The 25556-nt window shown below is 44.5% G+C and overlaps 1 protein-coding gene across 1 annotated transcript in view; it reads left to right on the top strand.

The window, feature by feature from the left end:
• mthfd1l (methylenetetrahydrofolate dehydrogenase (NADP+ dependent) 1 like) overlaps positions 1-25556 on the top strand; it is a 140751-nt gene that overhangs the window by 76424 nt on the left and 38771 nt on the right. The window contains exons 24-26 of the mRNA XM_048536079.2: positions 5010-5187; positions 15862-15969; positions 17714-17866. Coding sequence (XP_048392036.2) covers positions 5010-5187; positions 15862-15969; positions 17714-17866 — 439 coding nt within the window. The remainder of the gene's footprint in view (positions 1-5009; positions 5188-15861; positions 15970-17713; positions 17867-25556) is intronic.

Below are 25556 nucleotides of genomic sequence, written 5' to 3'. Positions count from 1 at the left end.
GATTAGAAACTTCATAGGTTGAATGAAAATTTTTTTTGAACTATTTTAGAAAAGTTGAACTAGCAACTTATGAAGGATTTTCTAGAGCTACTAGAATCAGCTCAATTAGACATTGAGTTTCAACCTATGAATCTGGACATTCAATTGATGCAGTTCAGCTTTGAAGCCTGCACTGAGTTTATCTCACTTCAGTTGCTTGCATAACTTCTGGTGGTCACAGTTTTATTATTCAATGTTGAAGTTTGAAATCCAGCAGAAGAGTTTAGTTCTGCATTTATTGGCTGTGAGACTATCCTAGTTACATGGGAAATCAAATTAAAAATTTGGTTCAAAAATAGGAAAGAATGCAATTGGAAGGTTTTGGGTGAGACTGAGTGGATGGTATTGAGTGAAATGGTAGTTAGATGCCTGTTCCTTCTGACCTTTGTAAATAACCTTGGCATTAAAACCAATTGCAAGCTTTATCAAATTTCCATAAACCTCTAAAACGGAGAGCAGTAGGGACTGTGATAATAACTCTTACAGGGGGTTTAAATGAGTTATGGAGGAAAAACTAGTGAAAACTAAAATTTAAACTTCAGGTATTTCTCATGAGTCAAAAGATTGTACAATGAGGAAAGAAAATATAACGCTTGTCCCTTTTTTCAATGAGACAAGATTTTTGAAGTATTGGGGAATATAACCAGAACACTGGGCAGGAGCATTTTGGCCTTGTTTAGATATTCCTGCTTATCTAAGGCAGTATGTTCAACTTAGTTATAATTCTGCAAAAATGGATAAATCTCTTTTGGGGAAGATGGAAAAAAGAGCAGCAAATTACTTGTTCAAAAAACTCAATCAAGTTAGTGAGACACGATTTCCCACAGTGACTATCCTTAATCAGTTCTTGCCTTTCCAAATTCATGTAAATCCTGTCCCTCAGGATGCCCACCACTGATGCCAGGCTTACTGGTTCTTAGTTCCCAGGCTTTTCCTTACCACTGTTCTTAAATAGTCGTACCATGTTAGCCAACCTCCAGTCTTCTTGCATCTCACCTGAGGCTATCGATGGTACAAATATCTCGGCACGGGGCCCATCAGTCACTTGCCCGGCTTCCCACAGAGTTCGGGTGCATGTGATCACGTCTCGGGGATTTATTCATCTTCATGTTTTAAGACATCTAGCACCACCACCTCTGTAATATGGATGTTTTTCAAAATGTTGCTATTTATTTCCCAAGTTCTGTCTTCTTCTATATCCTTCTCCACCGTAAACACTGATGCAAAATACTTGATTAGTCTCTCGCCAGTTTTTCCTGCAGTTCCACACACAGGCAGTCTTGCTGATCTTTAAGGGGCCCTATTTTCTGCCTAGTTACTGTTTTGTCCTTTAATGTATGTGTAGAATCCCCATCAGATTCTCTTTAACCTGTTTGCCAAAGGTATGTCGTATCCCCTTTTCAAACTCCTGATTTCCCTCTTGTATATGCCTACTGTCTTTACACTCTTCTAGGGATTCGCTCGATCTCTGCTCTCTGTACCTGATACATGCTCCCTAATTCTTGACCAAAACCTCAATTTCTCTAGTCATTCAGCATTCCCTACACCTACCAACCTTCCCCTTACCCTAACAGGAACATACTATCACTGGACTCTTTTATCTCAATTTTGAAGGCTTCCCATTTTCCAGCTGCCCCTTTTAACCTGCGAACACCCACTACCAAATAACTTTTGAAAGATCTTGTCTTATAAAATTGGCCTTCCTCTATTTAGAACTTTAACTTTTAGTTGCGGTTTATCCTTTTCCATTACTATTTTAAAATTTACAGAATTATGATCACTGGTCCCAAAGTGCTCCCCCCACGAACTCCTCAGTCACCTGCTCAGCCTTATGTCCCAAGGTAGGTCAAGTTTTGCACCTTCTTTCATAGGTACATCCACATACTGAATTGGATTGCATGTTCACATACCACCCTGCCAAACTCTGCATCCAGTGCATCACCCTCCTCCACTTTCGCCACCAGAGAGAGATTTCCCTTCCCATCCCTATCTGCCTTTTGTAGGAACTGCTCATTCCCCCACTCCCCCTCACCCAGCATCTTTCCCTGCAACTGCGAGAGGTGTTACACCTGCTCCTACATCTCCCTGCCTCCGTCCAGGGCCCCAAACAATATTTCCAAATCTGACAAGGATTCACCTGTACACCAGGTGTAGACCTGAAGCTGGTCTACAGTATCCGTTGCTCCTGATGTGGTCTTCTCTCCATCAGTGAAACCACACACAGACTCGGTGATCTATTCGTGGAGCACCTGTGCTCTGTGTGCTATAACCAACAACACCTGGTTGCAAGCCATTTTAACTCCCTGTCCCACTCACTTGGTGACATGTCCATCCTGGGCCTCCGCTAGTGTTACAATGACGCCACAAATTGGAGGAGCAATGCCTGATATTCTGCCTTGGGAGCTTATAGCCTGATGGCATCATTGCAGAATTCAAAATCTCCCCAACCCTGTCCTCATGTCACGTTCAACCCTCACTCTCATCCCCGTCTCCTTAACTTGACGCAACCAGTTCATCTCCTTTTTCACCTATCCGCCCCAACCTTCACACTGACTAATCTTTCAAATCCCTACCTGCATCCACCTATCACCATCCCAACCATCTTCCCCCAGCACACTCTCCCCATTTATTTTCGAGCTCCTTTCCCCGTCCTCAGCCCTGGTGAAGGGTATAAACCTGAAACATCGACATTCCTACTCCTCTGCTGTTTGTGTTTCTCAAGCACCACACTTTCCTGATAATGAAGAAGGTGTTTTGTGTGCTTGCCGTTATTGTTCAGTGCATTGAGTATAGGAGTTGGGAGGTCATGTTGCAGCTGTGCAGGATATTGGTTTGGCCACTTCTGGAATACTGCATGAAATTCTGGTCTGCCTGCTATAGGAGAGATGTTGTGGAAGGGTTTATAAATTCATGAGGGTTATGTATGGGTGAATAGACAAGATCTTTTCTGCAGGACAGGGAAGTTCAAAATAGAGGGCATAGGTTTAAGGTGAGAGGAGAGCGATTTAAAAGGGATCTAAGGGGCATCTTTTTCACGCAGAGGGTGGTGTGTATACAGAATGAGTTGCCAGAGGAAGTAGCGGAGGCTGGTACAATTACAACATTTAAAAGGCATCTGGATGGACCATGAATCGGAAGGGTTTAGAGGGAAATGGACCAAATGTGTGGTTGGCATGAACGAGTTGGACCAAAGAGCCTACTTCCGTGCTGTATACCTCTGTGACTCTAAGTGCATCCTGTCCCTTCCCCCTTCACGCTTTGGGGGAAGTTTAGAAAGTGTAATTTTACAGCATAAACGGGCGCAAGGGATGCGCGAGTTTAGATTGCTACTTCAGAGTAAGATGGATCAGTCAGACTACTGATAGTAACTTAATTACATGAAAAGTATTTTTCAAACTGACTTGAAGAATTAATTACCCTGGTTCTGAAGAAAGTTATTGAAATATTATTTGCCTTCAAACTGTAATAGGATGCCATGCTCAGAGTTCTATTTGCTGTAACGTGAAAGCCCAGTGTCTGGCTTAATCACCAAATCAAGCTGCTGGAAAGGCAACAGAGTTTGCATTTGACTACTTTAGGAAAGACTTGCCATCTACACAAGTCCAGGAAACCAAGGCATGTGTTAACTGAAGCCAAGGTTTTAAATATTGTCAGGCATGCACAAAAATATGGTTGGAATTTAAGCAGTTAATATTGCAGACTACACAGAGCTGGATAACCTCTCGTTCACCACTGACTACCCTACTCAAGAGGCCAATTGTTTACATGATAATCTTGTACCTTTGCTTCAGGTCTTATTAAATGGGTCAAGTTGGCTTCTCAGGATAGTATGTGCCCTGAAGTTCTGGTAAGGTATCAGACTGCCAGATCTGGAACCGGTCAGTTTCTAATCTTGACATCCAGCATGACCTGTTGAAACTGTGTAAAAAGAGGCCTTTGTTTGTTTTTCTTTCTTACTTCCCAACACAGTTTAGAGGTTATAGTCCCCAGTCCAGGAGAATTTGGGTACTGGCAAATGAACATTGACACACTGGCCATCTTTTGGTTTTGAACGTCCTTGTCTTGACTTACATCTGAAGACCAATGCAACACAGGAAAAAAAAAGCATCGTGAGTAGGCTAGTTGGTTAGATCATGGCTAGTTAGATCATCTTAGCTGTATTTACCTGTTTCGTCTTCCATATATCTCTAAATATCTATACCTAACAATGTGATTGATCTCAAACTCTAAAATTTTCAGTTGACCCTCACCAACCTGAGGCTGTCAGATGCTTCTTGCTCTGACCTCTGTAAATAATGTAGACATCAAAACCAATTGCAAGCTTTATCACATTTCCGTGCAGAGAGTTCTAGATTACCTGTATTGTTTATGTTACTTTCTTATGGCCAAGCTCTGATTTTAAGGTTATGTCTTGTTGTTTTGGACTCCCAACCAGACCAAATTTCTATCTGTCTACCCTATCAACTCCTTTACTCAATCATGACCATTTTTTTATACTGAAGAGAATAGAAGCCTAGGCTCTGGCATCCTTTCCATAACAGTTTAAATCTTTCAGTCCAAGTTTCATTCAAGAGCTGTGCCCCTTCTCCAGATCTAATACCTTTAGTTTTTAATATATTGACAATAGGTAAGCATGAAGAAGAATTTATGGTTTCCTGTTGGAGCATTGGGTGTGTTAATTCAATCTTGTTTTGGAGTTCTTAAACAATTGAAGTAATAAGAGGCAGTGGAAGTGCTGCCTTTAAGATGGGTATTGGTCCTATGGCGCCATTGGAAGAAGACTGATAGTTTATTGTGACCAATATTTATTGCTTATCCAACATTACAAGAAGGGATTATTTGATTATGATCACGTTACTGTTTTTGAAATTTTGCTGTGCACAAATTGGCTGTCACATTTCTAACATAATACCTGTAACAACACTTCTAAAATAATTCGTCTGTAAATCACTTATGATTTCTTTGTATAGGACTGACACTAAAGCAGAGATTGATCTTGCCTGTCAAATTGCAAAACAGTCTGGAGCTTATGATGCTGTGCCATGCAATCATTGGACCATTGGAGGCAGAGGATCGTTACAGCTGGCAGAGGCTATCAGGCAGGCTGCAGAGCAGAAGAGTAGCTTCAGTTACCTCTATGACCTAAAGGTGAAAATCTATTCTCTATTTAGGTAATGTAAAATGTTCCCCTACAAGATACAATAAGTATAATAACCAAAGTAACGGACAGGGCAGTGGGAAAATTGCATACAAACTGCTAGCAATTGCCTGAAATGTATGTGTTGTGCAACAGTAAGAATATACAAGATTTGCTTTCAACCTGCAATTTCAGGAAAGCATGATGAAGTCAATTTTCAGGTATAAAGTATATATCCATAACACTCATACAAGTTGCAAATATCCTAAGTTACTGACATTTATGATTGTGTAGTATTGATCTGCAATTGAGTGACCAATAAGCCAGCAGTGCTAAACATAACCATGAATGAACCCCTTGCGCCCTGAAAGATAAATGGGGAGTGAAGCAGTTGATAAGATATATTATCATAAGTAGACTAGGGCACACAATGAGAATTCTGCTTTTGAATGATGTTAAGGATTCTTTTGCACACAGCTGAGAGAGCAGACATAACCTCTATTTGATATTTCACTTCCGGCAGTGGCATCTCCCCTAATACTGCATTGGGCTGACTGTGTTAGACGATCAAGTGCATCTTGAACCCACGTCCCCTGATTGAAAGAAAAATTATACCAACCCATATAGGGCTGCCAGATTATGACAGTAAAACTGTCCCTGTTACAAATGTGCAGATGTAGTGCACAATAATGTAAGACTGCTACTTTAACAGTGTGTGTCACAGATGTGGACTGCAGCCACGGGAATGAAGATAAATTTAATAAATTGGAAGCACTTTCTTGTATCCTCCTGGGGAAACAAAACTCTTGTTGCCTACTTCATGCATCTTGGTCTCGCTGCTTGAAAATGAGGAGCTCTGACAAAGACAAATTCTATCAGCACTCCAGTATTTTGATGGAATCTAGACAGATGACCAGTACGTGCTAAACTTCTCTCTGATAGTTGGATAGAGTAAGGTAATGGGAATGGTGAAATACTCAATGTTTACTTCAGTAAGGCGTTCTACAAAGTTTTGCATGACAGGCTAGTTAGCAAGGTTAGATCACAAAGAATACAGGGAGAACTAGCCATTTGCATACAGAACTGACTTGAAGGTAGGACACAGAGGGTGGTGGTGGAGAATTACTTTTCAGACTGGGGCCTGTGACCAACAGTCTGCCACAAGGATTGGTTCTGGGTGCATTGCTTTTTGTCCTTTATAGAAATGATTTGGATGTGAACATAGGATCTTTTGTAAGTTTAGAGGTGTAGTGGACAGCCAAGAAAGTTACATTCAGAGTACAACGAAATCTTGTTCAGATGGGCCAATGGGCCTAGGAGTGGCAGATGGAGCATAGTTGAGATAAATGTAAGTTGCTGCACTTTAGAACTGCAGATCAAGGCAGGACTTAAACACTTCATAGTAAGGTCCTGAGGAGTGTTGCTGAATAAAGAGACCTTTGAGTGCAAATCCATAATTCCTTGAAAATAGAGTTGCAAGTAGACAAACTAGCGAACAAGGCATTTGATATGCTTGTCTTTATTGGTCAGAGCATTCAATATTGGAGTTGGGAGGGCATGTTGAGATTGTACAGGACATTGGTCGGGCCACTTTTGGAATGCTGCATTCAGTTCTGGTCTCCCTGCGATAGGAAGGATGTTGTGAAACTTGAAAGGGTTCAGAAAAGATTTACCAAGGATGTTGTCAGGGTTGGAGTGTTTGAGCTATAGGGATAAGTTGGAGCTGTTTTCCCTAGTGTTGGAGGCTGAGAGGTGACTTTATAGAGGCTTTTAAAATCATAAGGGACATAGATTGGGTGAATAGCCATGGTCTCTTCCCCAGATTAGGTGAGTCCAAAACAAAGGGCATAGGTTTACGGTGAGAAGAGAGATTTAAAAGGGACCTAAGGAATAAAGGGTGGTGTGTGTATGGAATGAGCTGCCAGAGGAAGTGGTGGAGGCTGGTACAATGACAACATTTAAAAGACATCTGGATGGGTACATGAATAGGAAGGGTTTAGAGGAATTTGGGCCAAATGCAAACAAATGAGACTAGGTAAATTTAGGACATCTGGGCAGCATGAGCGAGTTTGACCGAAGAGTCTGTTTCCAAGCTTTACAGCTCTATGACATGACAAATAAAAAACAGCAATTGGTTCTTCTGCTAGTTTGTTTTACTCAGTCTTGTCCCCAATTGCTTCATTCTCATTTTTTGTCAGAATGTTTCTTATTGTCAAATTAAGCTGAACAAAGTATTTTCACACTTATTTAACCTTTCTTTCTGGGAAAACATACGGTCACTCAAAAAGACAGTAGGTGGAGCTTCAGTTAGAAAATTCAGCTGTGGGATCTGGGTAAAAGGAAGACTTTCATTCTTTTGAACATTGGCTGGAAAGTCTTTTGTAACAATTGTGTACTTATGAAGAGAAGGTGATCCTAACCTTCTGAACTAGATGTAATCTGGGATGAAAGAGGCTGTGCCATAAATCCTTGCTCAAAGTGTAGCAATTGCCTCTGAGTGAGAAGGCTCTGGGGTCAGACTTGACAGCATAGTTTGAGCTGTCACTCCTGTAAAAGTACAATGGGAGTCTTACATGGATTAAGGTACCATCTTTAGGATGAGACATCAAACTGGTGCTGTGAATGTTTTTAGATGACATTATCTGTAGAAAAGCAGAAATGTTCAGTTCAGAAACCAGGTCAATATCATTCGACTGTCCTTATTAGAGGAAACACAATCTTTTTGTTACCTCTTGCTGTTTGTGCAACCTTGCAGTGCACAAATATCAGAATAATTGCACTTCAAATAGTTGCATTGACCCTCCAGTGCTTTGGGACAAGCTGAGGTTGCAAGGTAGCTATAGAAATGCAAGTTACTTTTTTAAAATGTGGAGGATCTGGCACGTGAGTTTTTTCCTTCCTCTGCTCTGATTCTAGTGTTTGAATATTTTCCTTACGTCTTGAGGACTAGGACAGGACCCAGAGCTGCTCCTGTAGTATGAAGAGAGGTGACTACAGCATGAATGTACTTCCTCTGACTTGTATTCGACTGTTTCTTTTTTTCCTATGGTCTTTCGACATCTGCGCTCTTTGACAAATAGTATTTCCTAGTTTATCAGGTTTCCTTTGCAGATTTGCTGCTGAGCTCAGCCCTTTGCAAGTTGAAATACCAAAGCAATCACCTCCACCTCCCAAGAAAATGAGAGAAACGTTTAAAAGCCTTAAGTACAAACTCTGGAGAAAGTTTTTGCATACTCATGAGTGTCAATTTTTTTTTGATTTCAAAGACCTCAAAGTGAAAGCAAATCTTTGGGTTTATGCAATAAAATATAAGATTATTCACTTAACAAGCAAAGGAAAGTACCCATCGGAACTTTCATAACACACGAATGCAAACATTTTAACATGTTATAAGTCTTTTTAGGGAATCTTGAAATGCTCCACAGTGGCCCTGAAGAATGGGCTACATTGTACTTGCACTTGGCCTCAGTCAGGGTGTTGCATATTGGGGTCATCAGCCATAATTGCAGAGGGTATTCCTTATCTCCCAGGAGCCATCTTGAAAGGCATCTAGCTGTTGAGCCAAAGCAGAAACATGAGAGTTCTAAATGATATGAACACCCTAACAGCTTCCAAAGTACCTGGCGCAGCCTTTGAGTTCTTTGAGAAGGTGACCAAACAGGTAGAGGGGAGTAAACCGGTTGTGGTGTATATGGATTTCAGCAAGGCGTTCGATAAGGTTCCCCACAGTAAGCTATTGTACAAAATGCGGAGGAATGGGATTGTGGGAGATGTAGCAGTTTGGATCAGAAATTGGCTTGCTGAAAGAAGACAGAGGGTGGTAGTTGATGGGAAATGTTCATCTTGGAGACCAGTTACTAGTGGTGTACTGCAAGGGTCGGTGTTGGGTCCACTGCTGTTTGTCATTTTTATAAATGACTTGGATGAGGGCGTAGAAGGATGCGTTAGTAAATTTGCAGACGACACTAAGGTCAGTGGAGTTGTGGATAGTGAAGAAAGATGTTGTAGGTTACAGAGAGATATAGATAAGCTGCAGAGCTGGGCTGAGAGGTGGCAAATGAAGTTTAATGTGGATAAGTGTGAGGTGATGCACTTTGGTAGGAGTAACCGGAATGCAAAGTACTGGGCTAATGGTAAGATCCTTGAGCAGAGAGATTTCAGTGCCCATGTACACAGATCCTTGAAAGTTGCCAACCAGGTTGACAGGGTTGTTAAGAAGGCATACAGTGTTTTGGCTTTTATTAATAGTGGAATCGAGTTCTGGAACCATGAGGTTATACTGCAGCTGTACAAAACTCTGGTGCGGCCGCACTTGGAGTATTGCGTACAGTTCTGGTCACCACGTTATAAGAAGGATGTGGAAGCTTTGGAATGGGTGCAGAGGAGATTTACTAGAATGTTGCCTGGTATGGAGGGAAGGTCTTACGAGGAAAGGCTGAGGGACTTGAGGCTGTTTTCATTGGAGAGAAGAAGGTTGAGAGGTGACTTAATTGAGACATATAAAATAATCAGAGGGTTAGATAGGGTGGATAGGGAGAGCCTTTTTCCTAGATGGTGACGGCAAGCACGAGGGGGCATAGCTTTAAATTGAGGGGTGAAAGATATAGGACAGATGACAGAGGTAGTTTCTTTACTCAAAAAGTAGTAAGGGAATGGAACGCTTTGCCTGCAATGGTAGGTTCACCAACTGTAAGTTGTAACTTGGACAAGCATATGGATGTACGTGGAATAGTGTAGGTTAGATGGGCTTGAGATCGGTATGACAAGTCGGCACAACATCAAAGGCTGAAGGGCCTGTACTGTGCTGTAATGTTCTATGTTCTTGGATATGGAACTGATGATCTACGTTCCCTTTAATTTTCTTTGCTCTGCATGAACCTCTGAGGTCAGTGTGCAGCAGTAGTACCCAAATGGGAAGTAATTGCTGTCACAGCATTGGCATGCAGTCAGCATGCTCAGAAACCAGCAGCAGCCGCACAGCACAGGGAACATGTCTGATGATCACATACGACTTGAACATTGATAGAATGAAACTTTTTTTAAGTCGATCGATATGATATGGCACTCTCAACACAATGTGTGTACATTCTATAATACCTTTAGACTTGGGCAAGCCAATTATTTTGGCAAAGTCTGCTGTCTGGCTGCAGCACTGACTTTGTTATGGGAATAACTAGATGAAGTTGTATGATCAAATATAAATTTGAGGTGCAGAAGTAGGTATGGAAATAGGTATGTTGGTGCTTCGAGCTTGCCCAGCGATTCAGTATGATCATAGCTGATCCTGTATCTCAATACCAAATTCTTGCTTTCTCTCCATACCCATTGATGCCTTTAATATTTATAAATTTACACATTTCTCTCTCAAATATATTCAATGACCCAGTCTCTACAGTCTTGTATACACACATGATTGCCTTGATATATTAGTAGATCAAAGTTTGAGAGAGTATGCAGATCTGCAGTGAATCCTTGGAAGCAGCCAGTTGCATAAAAATCTGTCGCAGCTATCACTTGGATCAGGAGGTCCCTCAGCTCGGCAAATCACAGAGCTGTACAAGGATTATGGTGTAGTTCTGTGATGTCCTGGGAGATCCTCTGTCTGCTGTGTCAGTGTGTCTTATCTGCAAGAAACAGCACCAAAGGTGATAGACTTGAGTTTTCTGTACCTCCACCAGATCCTGAAGGGGCCTTCAGCAGTGAATTCTTCATGTGGAGGTTGCTCAGTTGCTGCTGGGCCTGGGCTGACCCAAATATCCCTCCCAAGCAGTTCTGTGCCTTTATTGCGCCATGGCCACAATGATCATGGTCCCTGCTGTGGCAGGATCCCATGGCCATGGTTCCGATGAACTTTGTGGGGAATACCACAAACAGAAATGGCGATTTGTATTGTGAGTGGTTAGCGTTCAGTTCACACCTGAACGATGGTAAACCATATGGATGATGATGGGATAGTGTAGAGGGAGAGGCTGAGATTAGTTCACAGGTCGGCACAACATTGAGTGCCAAAGGGCCTCTTCTGCGCTGTATTGTTCTATGTTCTATAGTCCTCCATTCAGTGAGACACCTGAGGACCTTAATGAGGAGAGCCATGGAATGCCTTAATTTAAATTAAGTACCTGGTTCCATTCAACAGGCAGCTGATCTCGGTCCACTGTTGGAAAACCTCCCTGGCAGTCAAAGAGCTGTCCCAATTTAGCGCTTCAGCATTTTCCCTGTCCATGCAACTTCGAATTTTTCCAGGCTTGGAATGGAAAGTTCTTGTTTGGTTCATTTAAAGACATTGGAATGGTCACAAGTCAGATTAGAGTGCTTTGCTCTGGGAATAGTAGCTTTATCCTTTCTGTCTGCCACAAGAGTGTGATTCTGGCAAAAATGATGAGCTTGACTTTCATTAATATGGAAATTTGGAGGGGTCAGATTAGCATCTGTGTTTAACCTTGAACCTTTATTTTGTGGCATAAACTGTAACATTGTTGTAATGCACTCTGTTTTTATTAGTTAATACAATTACATTCTACAGTCATCAGTTATTTCTTTATCATTCATGTAGTCTTCTTTAACACAAGATTAAATTACCCAAATATTCACATTAAGCAACTCAATTAACATGACAATGATTTTTTAAAAAAGACAATAATATCATTATCCAGGGATTAAACTATGAACCATGTTATAAATGATCGACAGGTTCAGTAATGATCCAGATAATTCTTTTGATCTTCCCTTAACATTTTTAAAATGTAAGAGTGTTCTCATTTTATGTGCTATGGAGAACCTGGCAGTTGTTAATTGCAGCAGTTCAAAAAGCTTTATTGATCAGTGGTGAGATAAATAATGTGTCTGCTTTGGTTTGGTTAAGAGAATAATGGAGTCGTTATCCAATGAACAGCTGAACAAGATGACTACATGGCTCAATGGCAGCATTTTTGTCTCTGACTCAAAGTGTTGGGTTCAAGTTTCACTCTGAGACCCAAGTGCACAATCCAACTGACACTTGTCTGCAAAACTGTGGAAATGTTGCACTACCGGAGCTATTGTCTTTTGAGGTACTATGCATTACTGAGCATTAAATCAAGCCTCCCACAACCCCCGAAGTAGAAGATCCCAAGGCCCTAATATGTGGAAGTTCAAGGGCGTCCTTCCCAGTCTCTCAGTATCCCTGAACCACCATTATATAAATACATTGTCTTGGCATCTCACTGTTTGTGGAAGCTTGCTGCATGTAAATTAGCTGTTGGGGCATATGTGTTTCTTGCATCGCAACAGTGAGTGTATCTTTTAAAGGTACTTCATCGGCTGTAAACAATTTAGAAATATCTTGAAATCTCAAAAGACCCTGTCAAAATGCAAATCTCTCATTGTAACATTAAAAAAAGTGACATGACTGCTGACGACAGAATCAGAGCCGAAAATCCTATATTGCTGCTGGGTGGCATACAAATGACACCTGCATGCTAAGTACCAGATTTTGAGAAAGTGAATTGAACCCACAAGCTTGGGAATTTATCAGGAAAAAGCCATAAATAATTTGAGAGGATCTTCTTAATCTGTTACTGAGCCAATGTTACCAGCTGGGGAATTATTCAAGTTATGTTAGCAGGGAAGTCTGAACAATATCTTTGGATATTCTCCTTGCATTGTGAGGACTCATTGGGTGACAACCAGCCAGTGGTCAGGTGAGTGAGCACCCAGTCTAATGTTGCAGCACTTTGTTTAAAGCAATTTTAAACCTTGTAGATCCCAAACACAGTAGTGCCTCACCCTCCCCCTTAGCTAGTTAGAACTTATCATAGAATTATACAGGCTATCTGGTGGATGGATTGCGTTGGTTCAAGAAGGTAGTGTGCCACCACTTTCTCAAGGACATGAGGAATGCGTAATAAATGCTGGCCCAGCAGGCACAACCCACATCCCCTGAATGAGTATTGAAAAAACTTTCTCCTTTTGAGCCAGACGCTCCAAGGTCCTGTCCCCACTCCAGAAATATGAGAACACAGCCCAACAATTGATATAAGTACAAATGGGGCTCTGCGTTGTCGGAGGAGGTGTCTTTCAGATAGTTGTCACACTGAGGCCCCACCTGCTATCTTGGATAGATCTCGGTGATAAATAATGACACATTCTCAACATTAATACAAAGAAAAATAAAAAGTTAGACTATTTTTCTTTCTTTCTTTGTCTCACATTTATATAAGTCAACAATGAAGTATTTTATTTCCAAATTATGTTGTCCAGTAATTACAGTTCAGATCTTACTCTGCTTTTAAATGATTTGAATTTATGTTGCTTCACAACAATGTAGCTTAAGCAAAATTTAACATTTTGCCAATAGTACAGATGACCATTTTTTTGTTTTGCAAAGAGCTACTGGACAATACTTTTGAACACCTCAAACATTCTTTTGATGTGCTCATTTGATGGGACTTTTTGACATGTTCTGACACATTTGACAGGCGCTGTTGATTTGATTTTTTTTTTCCATTGGTTTGTTGACCATTCCAGTTGTCTTGATAATTATAGTTAATGCATTTTTCACACACACTTACCTGCACACTCAACAATTCTAAATGACACTTGACTTTCCCTAAAGGTGTGCTGGAACTATTGTCCAAGGGGGTGCCTTACCCAACCAAAGAAATGCATAAAGTTCAATCTTCTATTATCTGATCTCCCTGTTCATGTAGGAGCAAAATACCGTAGATGCTGGAACCTGTACTGAAAACAAAAAATGTTAGATCGCAGCAGGTTAGACTGTGCATGGAATCCATGGAGAGAGAGCAAGCTAATGTTTTAAATCTAGCTGACGCTTCATCAGAGCTGAAGTGAAGCATGGAGGGGACAGCATTTACGCTATAGTTTGGGGTGGCAGTGTGGGGGTGTAGTGGGTGTAAGGAGCTGGTGGAGAAAGGATATTGGTAATTAAATAAAGTGATTGGAATGTGAGAAGGGCAGAACAATGGCGTGTTTCCTGCCGGACTTGAAAGGACAGGCAGTCCCCCTGGGAATGGAGGGAGGGGAGAGAAGGGGACATAATAACAGAATGTAACATGCCAAAAGAAAGGGAGGAAGTGGGAGTTTGTTCACAGTTTGAAGGCGTTGAACTCAATATTAAATCCAGAAGGGTGTTCAGTACCTAGTCTGAAGATGAGATGTTCCTCCTCCAGTTTGTGCTGTGATTCACTAAACACTTGCAACGTGCTGAGGACAGACAAGTGAGGATGCGAGCAGGATGCTGTGTTAAAATGACTGGCTAAAGGAACGTTGGGGTCATGCTTGCATGCAGACCAGAGGTGTTCCACAAAGCAGTGACTCAGTCTGTTTTGTTTCACCAGTGTAGATTAAGCTTTATCGGGTGCAGCAAATATAATGCCCAAGATTGGAGGAGGTACAGGTGAATTGGGCTTCATACTACTGTTAGCAAGATCTGACAAATTAATCCTGTTGATGAATGACCAGCTCTCAGGAACTGTGTGGAAATAGGAGGTGCTCTGTTTTGAGGTGGGACGTGTGATTGGTTGGTCTACCATATTTGCCATAATGGAAAGAGTCTCCAAAGAGTGTAGAGTGACGTAGATTGTCAGTGGTCAAAAAAAATTGCAGATGTAGTAAAACATGAGAAATATGAGTATGTGAACTCTTGCAGAGAATATAAAACCTTAATATGATTTAAATGGAGAAAGATTGCACAAATCTGAGGTACTGCCAGGGCAGGATGTCCTGGAACTTGAGTCATTAAAAAGCTGTCGATTGAGAAAGCAAATGGAATGTTAGCCTTTCTTGGGGAACGGTTGCTGCAGCTTTACAAGACCTTTAATGAGACTTTATCTGGAGTACTGGTAACCTTGGTTTACTTTTGATTCCTGGGAAGAAGAGGTCATATGAGGAAAGATTGTGTAGATCAGACCCATACTTGTTAGGGTTTAGAAGAATCTTATGGTGATGAATTGAAATATAAGATTGAGAGTGTTGAAAGAATGGATGTTAGGATGTGAGAGACTTTAGAACTAGATATCACAGTTTCAAAATAAGTGGCCTCCCATTTAAGACAGAGATGAAGGATCGTAAGCCTTTGGAATTCTTTTTCCCAGAGATAGCAAGGACTGCCTTATTAGATATTTTCAAGGCTGAACTGGACAAATTTTGATGAACAAGTGAGTTGATCATTATGGAGTCAGGCAGGAGCAGGCTCGAGAGGGCTAATGGCCTTTTCCTGCTCAGCTTCTACTGTATAGATCATATTTCTGATCTCCACAATCAGGTTGAATATTGCAATTCCCTTTTGCCCCGTTATGCTGAAGTTCGTTACTGGTCTTGTAAGTTTGAGAGCAGATGAGATCTGTTCACACACTACTGAAACAAGCTTGTTCTTCCCCACAACACCTCTGTGATGGGCTTGTTGTGTGTAAATTAGCTGCCATATTTTCTGCATATTATCATGACAATATTTGAAGTTTAGTTTATTGGCTGTAAAGTGCTTTCAGATTTCCTGAGATTGTAAAAGTGATTATCAGTTCGTCTTTTGTTTCAATATAATGATGGGTGAGGAAAATTGCACTTTAATTTATGCTGAGACCAGGAGAGAAACAAATGGATTAGTGTTCTTGATAAAATATATTGTTTAACTTGTAATACCTTATACTTTCAAATGTAGCACTTACCACTTTATTTTTTTCATTTTGTAGATGCCTATTGTAGAAAAGATTCGCACAATAGCACAGAAGGTTTATGGGGCTGAGGATATAGAGCTGTCACCCCAAGCCCAGTCCAAGGTGGACCTGTACATCAGTCAGGTGAGAATTATTTAACAAGGAGCAGTCTGCAAAGGCCAGGTGTAATGGTTATTCATACAGTGGAATTATTGGGAGTTGCACCATTCATTGAAGGTGCTCAAAAGAGTCACCAGTGAGTTGTAATCATACACGTTCCATTGAGGTACAACAAACCAGGGTAGGACTTATTGAATTAATGGTAGGGCCATGGGTAGTGTTATAGAACAGAGGAACCTAGGGGTGCAGGAAAGATATTATCAAGTTGGAGAGGGTTCAGAAGAGATTTACTGTGAATTTGCTGCGTCTGGAAGGCTTGAGTTATAAAGAAAGACTGGATAAGCTGCGACTTTTTTTCCCACTGGTGTGTAGGAAGTTGAGAGGTGGCCTGATAGAAATTTACAAAATGATGAGAGGAAAAGTGGGAGTTAATAATGGTTGTTGTCTTTTCCCTAAGATGGGAAATTTCAAATGTGGCACATTTTTAAGGTGAGCGGAGAGAGATTTTAAAAAGACAGGAGGAGCAGTTTTTTTCACAGAGGGCGGCTCGTGTGTGGATGAACTTTCTGAGGAAGTAGTGGATGTGGGAACAATTACATTTAAAAGACATTTGGATGGATATCTGAATAGCAAAGGTTTGGGTCAGGAGCAGGCAGGTGGGACTAGTTTAGTTTGGGGTTATGTTCGACATAGACTGGTTGGACTGAAGAGTCTGTTTCCGTGATGTATGACTCCATGACACATAGTTTCCCATCTTGGAGCAAAAGATTATTGCTAGAAACTTGATAGCAGAGTGAAACGGAAACCTACTGTAAATGAGAAAGTTGAGAGAAGTGTTCAGGCAGAATCAAGATCCAATAAATAGGTTTTTGGCAATATGATTTGAATGGAGCAGGAGTTACAGGAGGAGTGCCAGAGAGGAATGCAGACCTTCTACAGCAGAGCTGTGGAGTATGTTATACAGGTAAACGCTATGACGTTGTTTGTACAGCAGAGGGAGAGAGTGTGTGTCAGAGAGCTGAAGCTGTGTTGTTCTAAAGCAAAGGAAAAGAAAATGTATGTTCATCCCTAGCACAGGAAGGGAAAACCTGAGGTCTATAAGGATAAGAGTTTACCATATTTTCACAAATCATCTTTAGTTCCAAAAAAATGATTAAACCTTTTCGTCATTGTTTAATTTGTCGCATTTCTTTGCAGTGTACACCATGAGTTTTATAGCAAAGTGTAATATGAGGACCAAAACTAGGGGTCATTAACATAAAATAATCACTAATAAATCTTGTAAAGAATTCAAGATAAATGTCTTAATGCAAAAGGAAGTTAACTTGTTACCATGTGGAACAATTGACAAGAGCAGTGTAGATGCATTTAAAGATGTAAGTATATTAAGGAGAAAACAATGCAAGAATGTTAGGTTATGGTTATTTGAAGCAAGGTGGGAGGTGATTTGTTTGGGGCAAATCATAGGCAAAGATCAGTTGTCAGCCTATTCAATCACTGATCATTTTAATTTTTAAAATAGATAATTGTGGAGCGGAGCCTTAATACTCCATAATTGTTGACAAATGCAATTTTTAAAAAATGTTTCTGACGACTTCTGTCAAACATTGCAAATGTTTGATCTTTCTTTTGTCATTTGGTGTTGTGTGAAGATTCTGCTCTTGGCTTAGATCCAGATTAGCCAGTCCTACATATTGTTCTGAGTAGTTAACACCTTTCTCTGCTTTGCTGATGTGCTTAGTGACCAGTCTTCCTCTTCCTGATGTAGGGTTTTGGAGAGCTACCAATTTGCATGGCGAAAACCCATCTGTCACTATCACATCAACCTGACCACAAGGGAGTTCCTACTGGGTTCGTTTTGCCAATCCGCGATGTGCGTGCCAGTATTGGGGCTGGCTTTATCTACCCGTTGGTGGGAACGGTACGTAACCACTTCTCAATGTGTGGCTGTTGAAACTAACCAATGAGGATGAAGACATGTAAATCCACTAATGCAGGCTGGCTAGGTTTTCATTCTCTTTAACAGGTATAAAGATGTGTCCTCACTAGCGAGTTTTGAGAAGATTTGTAGCTCAAGTTGAGGTTCTGGATGTGAGTTTGCTCGCTGAGCTGGAAGGTTAGTTTTCAGACGTTTTGTCACCTTTTTTTTAATTTGAAAAAATATACTTTATTCAGAAGATGTACAAAAAATAAAACATTTATACACCTACCCAGTCATGCAAGCCGCTCCGGGTTACCCAGGGGGTACATACACCAACTAAAGGGGAAAAAAAACAAAGCAAAGAAAATACCCCGGCAGTCATCACCCCGCACAGTCCCAGTTGGCCCCCTGATCAGTTGGGGAAGGCGCCAGCTGGGCCCAGTTACCAAATAGGGCCCTTTTTTCTATTCTGGAGAAGGGGTTTCATACCGTGGTCTTTCCCCACCGCGCCTTTGCGGCGGCTGCCCCAAGCTTTAGCGCATCCCTCAGCACGTAGTCCTGGACCTTGGAGTGCGCCAGTCTGCAACATTCGTTCGGGGTCAGTTCTTTCAGCTGGCAGACCAGCTAGATTGCGGGCAGACCAAAGAGCGTCTTTCACCGCATTGATGGCCCTCCAGGCACAGTTGATGTTGGTCTCTGTGTGCGTCCCGGGAAACAGCCCGTAGAGCACGGAGTCCCGTGTCACAGAGCCGCTCGGGACGAACCTCGACAAAAACCACTGCATCCCCCTGCAGACCTCCTGCACGTAGGCACACTCCAGAAGGAGGTGATCGACAGTCTCGTCCCCCCCGCAGCCACCTTGAGGGCAGCGTGCGGTGGCGCAGAGATTCCGGGCATGCATAAAGGATCTCGCTGGCAGAGCCCCCCTCACCGCCAGCCAAGCAATGTCCTTGTGCTTGTTTGAAAGTTCTGGCGATGAGGCATTCTGCCAAACGACTTTGGCAGTCTGCGCGGGGAACCACACGACGGGATCCACCCTCTCCTTTTCCCGAAGGGTCCCGAGGATACGACCTGCTGACCACTGCCTGACGGCCTTGTGGTCAAAGGTGGTTCCTTTCAAAAATTTCTCCACGAAGGACAGGTGGTACGGGACGGTCCAACTACTCGGAGTGTTCCGCAGCAACGAGGCCAGGCCCATCCTTCACAACACCGGGGACAGGTAGAACCTCAGTAAGTAGTGACACTTGGTGTTAGCGTACTGAGGATCTACGCACAGCTTGATGCAGCTGCACACAAAGGTAGCCATCAGGGCAAGGGTGGCGTTCGGTACGCCCTTTCCCCCATTTCCCAGGTCTTTGTACATGGTGTCCCTGCGGACCCGGTCCATCCTTGACCCCCAAATGAAGTGGAAGATGGCCTGGGTGACTGCAGCGGCGCAGGTCCAGGGAATAGGCCAGGCCTGCGCCACATACAACAGTACCGAAAGCCCCTCGCACCTGACAACCAGGTTCTTACCCGCGATGGAGAGGGACCGGAGCATCCACCTGCCCAGCTTCTTCAATTAGGTGATACGCTCCTCCCAAGTCTTAGTGCACGCCCCAGCTCCACCAAACCAAACACCCAGCACCTTCAGGTAGTCTGTCCTGACGGTGAAGGGGATGAAGGAGCGGTCGTCCCAGTTCCCAAAGAACATGACCTCGTTCTTACCCCTATTGACTTTGGCACCCGAGGCCAGTTCAAACTGGCTGCAGATGTCCAATAGCCTACTCACCGACCAATCAGTGCAGAAGACGGCGACATCGTCCATGTACAGGGAGGTCTTGACCTGAAGGCCTCCGCTGCCTGGGATAGTCACGCCCTTCAGGCTCACGTCCTTCCTGATGGAGGCGGCGAAGGGCTCCACACAGCACACGAACAAGGCAGGAGAGAGCGGGCAGCCGTGCCTGACTCCAGATCTAACAGGAAAACTGTCTGATTCCCACCCATTGATCGAGACTGCGCTAACGATGTTGGCGTAGAGCAGCCGGATCCAATTGCGGATGCCCTCCCCGAACCCCAATTTGGAGAGGACGTCCCTCATGTAAGCATGAGACCCTCTGTCAAAGGCCTTCTCCTGGTCCAGGCTGACGAGGCAGGTGTCCACCCGCCTGTCCTGTACGTAGGCGATCGTATCCCTGATGAGCGCGAGGCTCTCAGCGATCTTCCTGCCCGGCACAGCACAGGTTTGGTCAGGGTGAATCACTGACTCCAGGACAGACCTGACCCGGTTGGCTATGACCTTGGCCAGGATTTTGTAGTCCACGTTCAAAAGTGAAATGGGACGTCAATTCTTAATTTCTTCCCTCTCCCCCTTCCTCTTGTAAATGAGGGTGATGATGCCCTTCCTCATGGACTTGCACATTTCCCCTGCCCGAAGCGCACTATCGTACACCTCCAGCAGGTCCTGGCTGACCAGGCCCCACAGAGCGGAATACAGCTCGACCGGTAAGCCGTCGCTTCCGGGAGTCCTATTCCTCTGCAAGGACTTGAGGGCTCTGGTCAGCTCATCCAGGGATATCAGCCGGTCCAACCACTCCCTCGTGCCATCGTCTAAGACCTCCGTGATAGACGACAGGAACGACTTGGAGGCCGTGCTGTCCGTGGGCTTTGTGTCGTACAGTCCGGCATAGGAGGATCTGCTGATCCTCAAAATGTCGGGCTGAGACGACGTCACCGAGCCGTTGTCCTTCTTCAGCCGGCTAAGCACAGAGCTCTCTTTGTGCACCTTCTGAAAGAAGAAACGCGAGCACGTCTCGTCCCGCTCCACGGAGCGGACCCTGGACCGGAAGATTATCCTGGAGGCCTCCGCGGCGAAGAGCGAGGCTTGCTGGCCCCTCACCTCGCAGAGGTCCTCCATGACATCGACCCCCATCAACTGCAGAAGGAGCAGGTTCTGCACCCTTTTCTGGAGTCGCAACAGCTTTCCCTGACTCTCTCTCGCCTTCCAAACACCCTTGAGGACAAAGAACCTCTTGATGTTCTCCTTCACTGTCTCCCACCAGTCGCCCGGAGACTCAGAGGGGTTTCACGGTTCACCAACCGGCATACTCCCTCTTAAGCTCCTCGACGTTCTCTGGGGTCAACAGAGTCGTGTTGAGCTTCCATGTCCCCTTGCCGGCCGGCTGGTCGTCCTGTAAGTGACAGTTGGCCAGCAGGAGGCAGTGGTCAGAGAAGAACACCGGCTCGACGCCGGTGGACCTGACCGAGAACGCCCGTGACACAAACAGGAAGTCTATCCTTGAGTGGATAGACCCGTCTGGCCGCGACCAGGTGTACCTTTGCTGTGCTCCATCTGCAGGGGTGCTGAAGACGTCGAGCAGCTTGGCGTCCTTCACCGTGCCCATGACATCCAGTTGAATCCCCCCACCCGCTGTCCCCACGCTGGATCTTCCATCTGCATCGATGATGCAGTTGAAGTCTCCGCCTAGGATGACCGGCCTGGACGTAGCCAGCAGGAGTGGAAGCCGCTGCAGGACGGCCAACCGCTCATTCCGTATCGCTGGGGCGTACACGTTGATCAGCCTCAGGGGACCGTTCCTGTAGGTGACGTCAGCCACTAGGAGGCGCCCCCCCACCACCTCCTGAACTTGAGAGATGGTGAAGTTGCGCCCCCGCAGCAGAATAGCCAGGCCCGAGGAGTGACAGTCGTTACCCCCCGACCAGATCGAAGGCCCACAGGCCCAGGCGCCGGACCATTTCCCGTACCTGCCGAGGTGCGGTATCCCGCACTCCTGCAGAAACAGGAGGTCCGCCTTGATGGTGGTCAGGTAGGCCAACGTGGACACACATCTTGCGGTGGACTTGACGCTGCGCACATTAATGCTCGCAGCTCGTACCCCCATTGTGGGCAGTGACCGCAGTACCCTCCCCAAGTCCAAGGTCCAGCCCCTTCATCTGTCCCTTCATGCCCATTGCCCGGGCTAACTGCTGGATGCTCTCCGGGCTCAGGAAACCGTCCGTGCTGCCTTCCGGGTGGCATCCCCCCGTTAGGGGTGCAGAGGCAGGAGGGTCCGGCTCTGGGTCAGTCTGGCGACACGCTGTTTCCTCCTTCCCACCTGGAAGTTCTGGGGGGCCCTCCAGGTCCCCAGTGGCACGTAACTGGGTGTCAGAGGGAGCCTCAGGACGCCTCCCGTCACCTGGAAGTGGGATGCTGCTTTCCTTCTCCCTTGAGATCTTTAGCTTCTGCTTTGGGCGGGCCCCCTCCGAATCTCCCTCGTCAGAGGAGTTCTTATAGCCCCCCTGTAGCTGCCTCTTCCCGCCTGATGGTTGCGGTTCCTGGGCCCACCGACACACCTTCCTCCTCGCTTTCCGGACCGCCGTCCACTCCCCTAGGTCGTCTGTCGCCGCCTCCATCAACTCCGGGTTGTCAGCGGGGGGAGCGGAGCCTGCAGGGGCGCTTAGCTGGCCTTGGGCCCCTCCTGCACGACCTGGCCCTCCTGCACATTAGTGGGGTCCCTGCAGGGCCCTGGTGCCTTCCTCTCCTCCGGGGGGGCTGGCCCTGCATTGCCCCTGCCGGCGACCTGGGCGTAGGTGGTCCCCCGCCGCGGGCATGCCCTATAGAGGTGGCCCGCTTCCCCGCAAAGGTTGCAGCTTTTCTCTTCTGGGCAATCCTTTGCAAGATGTCCCTCCTCCCTGCAGATGGTGGCTTTGCAGTCGGCTGCCACGTGACCTGACCTACCACAGGCATGGCAGACTTTAGGTTGCCCTGCGTAGGTCAGGTAGCCCTTGCTCCTGCCGATCGCAAAGCTGGACGGTGGGTGTACAATGTTCCCGTCCGCGCCCATCCTCAGCGTCACCTTGACCTGCCTCTTACTGGTCCAGATGCCAAAGGGGTCCATGATGTCAGTTAGGTCCCCTTCAACCTTCACGTACCTTCCCAGGAAGGTCAGGACATCAACTGCTGGCACATGCGGGTTGTACACGTGTACAGTCACCATACGGCTCCTCTGTGCTGGCATCACAAACAGCGGGACAGCGGTCAATACAGAGAGGGGGCCCTCACCTCCTTTCTCCTTGAAAACCTCCAGGAAGCGTTCGCAAAGCTTGGCACTCCTGACGGTTACGTCATAAAAACCTCCTCCGGGGAAATCCTGCAGGCAGTAAATGTCCGCAGCAGCGAACCCACAACAGTCCAACAGGACCATCTTCTTCACGAAGAAGGCGCGGTCCACAGGTGCACCTTCATCCACCTTCTTCATGGAGACACGGATGGTGTTCCGGACCCCCTGACCTGTGGCACGAGCACTTGCTGCAGCCATCGTTGCAGGTTGGCTGCTCCCCTGAACCAGCGTTAGGCCGAAGCCAGCATTAAGATCCACCGGTTTCAAGGGTGCACAGCCAACCCGACGTCTTCCTTCCACCTCCAACACAGCACTCTCCTCCTCCCCGTCCACAGAAGAGTGGGTCTTTATTTTGTTCCAGATGTAAGCTGGTTCACTGAGCTGGAAGGTTTGTTCCCAGATGTTTTGTCACCATTCTAGGTAACATCAACAGTGAGCCTCTGACGAAGTGCTGGTGTTATGTCTCGCTTTCTATTTATCTGTTTAGGTTTCCTTGGGTTGGTGATGACATTTCCTGTTCTTTTTCTCAGGGGATGGTAGATTGATTTGGAGCCAATCTACCATCCCCCTGAGAAAAAGAACAGGAAATGACATCACCAATGCAGGAAATGACATCACCAACCCAAGGAAACCTAAACAGATAAATAGAAAGCGGGACATAGCACCAGCGCTTCGTCGGAGGCTCACTGATGATGTTACCTAGAATGATGACGAAACGTCTGAAAACTAACCTTCCAGCTCAGTGAGCAATCTCACATCCACAATTTTTCCTCACTCTTGAGATAGTTGGAAAAAGAATCAGATGAGAGAGATCAAGAAATACTTTCCCTTGAGACACATCAAGGGTGTGAAAGGCACTTAATAAATACAAACTATTTTCTTCCTACAAACTGGTGATTGCTTCCTTCCAGTTTTGCTATAAGGCAAGCCCATTTTTTTTGGAATGGTACTGGGGTTGAAGTGTTTCAGTTATGTGGACATCCTGGGATTATTCTTCTCCTTGGAGTAGTTAAGTGTAACTTCAATAGAGTAATTATGCAGAAACTGCTTTCACTGGCAGGAACCAGATGAGAGAGATTTAAGGCTGTTGCCAAAAGAATCAAAGAAGTTAATTCTTTTTCCTTCACTTAAAGTTATCATGATCTGGAATCTACTATTTGAAAAGTGGTGGCAGCAGATTTAATAACTTGCAAAAGAATGTTGGATGGATCCTTGAAAGGGAAATGTTTGTGAAAAGACAGGGGCATGGGACTAATTCAACAGCTCTTTCGAAATGCCTGCACAGGTTAGATGAGCCAAATAGTTTCCTGTGTTATATAATATGCCGGATGGGGAGCACTTCAGCAACAATTTGAATGTAACTGGGGCATTCCTTCTTGGAGAAAAAGAAACATGTATTTAGATAGCACCTTTCTCAACCTTGAGGCATGTCAAACCATTGTGGACTACTTTTGTATTCCAACCGCTGTTGTAATATAAGAAACTCTGCAGGCAATTTTTGCCTGGCAAGTTCCCACATTAAGCAATGCGATAACGACCAAGTAATCAGTTTTGGTGATGCTGGTTGAAAGGTAAATCTTGGTCAAGGTGCAAGGAGTGACTCCCCTGCTTTACTTAAAAATAGTGTTGTTGATACATCACCTGAGGGGTTGAATATTATTTTTTTCTTCTGAAGGGGACCCATGACCAGGAGCACTGCACTCCCTCAATAGTGTGCTGTAAGGTCAGCCTAGATTACACTCCAATCTGTAGAGTCAAATGTGAACCTGTGATTCTCTTCAGTTGAGATGAAAGAGTTATCAACTGAACCATAGTTGATCATTTGCAAAAAATTGTTCCATGCAAGTTGCAGATTTTTGTGCTTGGAAGAAAACATTTCTTGTGGAACCGAGTTCATAAATGGTTTCACTGGAACTTGTACTGTGATGCAATACAGTTCAGTGCAAGTTATTTGGAATTCCTCCAGTTAATTCTTATCCACTTGCTTTCACCTCCATAACATTGCTGGTTTCTATCCCCATCTCAATTTATCTGTAGCTGAAACCCTCAATGTGTTGTTTTTTTCTTTCTGGAGTTAACTATTCAAATACAACCCTGGTTGCCCCTGCACCCTTGATTAATGTTTGCTAACCTGCCTTTATTCTCTTTAAGCAGAGACCTATTCACCCATCACTTCTACAGCCCAAACTTGATTAACACTTATATCAGAGAAGTCTTGATTGAAAGATCTCTTCAGTTCTGCAAGAGTCATTTTTGACTCCATGTTATCTCTCCTCCTATCACCGTGTTGCTGGACCTGCTGAGTTTCTCCAACACTTTAATTTTATTTCTGATTTCCAACATCACAGTACTTTGCTTTTCATTTAGAAAATCTCATTCATGTTTCAAATTCCTGCACAATGTTATCACTCTACCCCTGCAACGTTTACAGCCTATAACCTCCCCAAATCTGTATGCCCCTCCAATTCCGGCCTCTTGTACATCTTCCATCCCTCTATTATCAACTGTGCCTTCAGCATGCTTATGCCCTCAACTCCTTAAAACTCTTGGCTGTCTTCGATGGAATCCAGGAATCTACTTCACAATCTACC

This window comes from Stegostoma tigrinum, chromosome 9 (genome assembly GCF_030684315.1).
Source record: "Stegostoma tigrinum isolate sSteTig4 chromosome 9, sSteTig4.hap1, whole genome shotgun sequence".
In the NCBI taxonomy this organism is placed as follows: domain Eukaryota; kingdom Metazoa; phylum Chordata; class Chondrichthyes; order Orectolobiformes; family Stegostomatidae; genus Stegostoma; species Stegostoma tigrinum.
The sequence above is the reverse complement of the archived record's forward strand: the minus strand, read 5'-3'. Positions and strand labels throughout refer to the sequence as shown.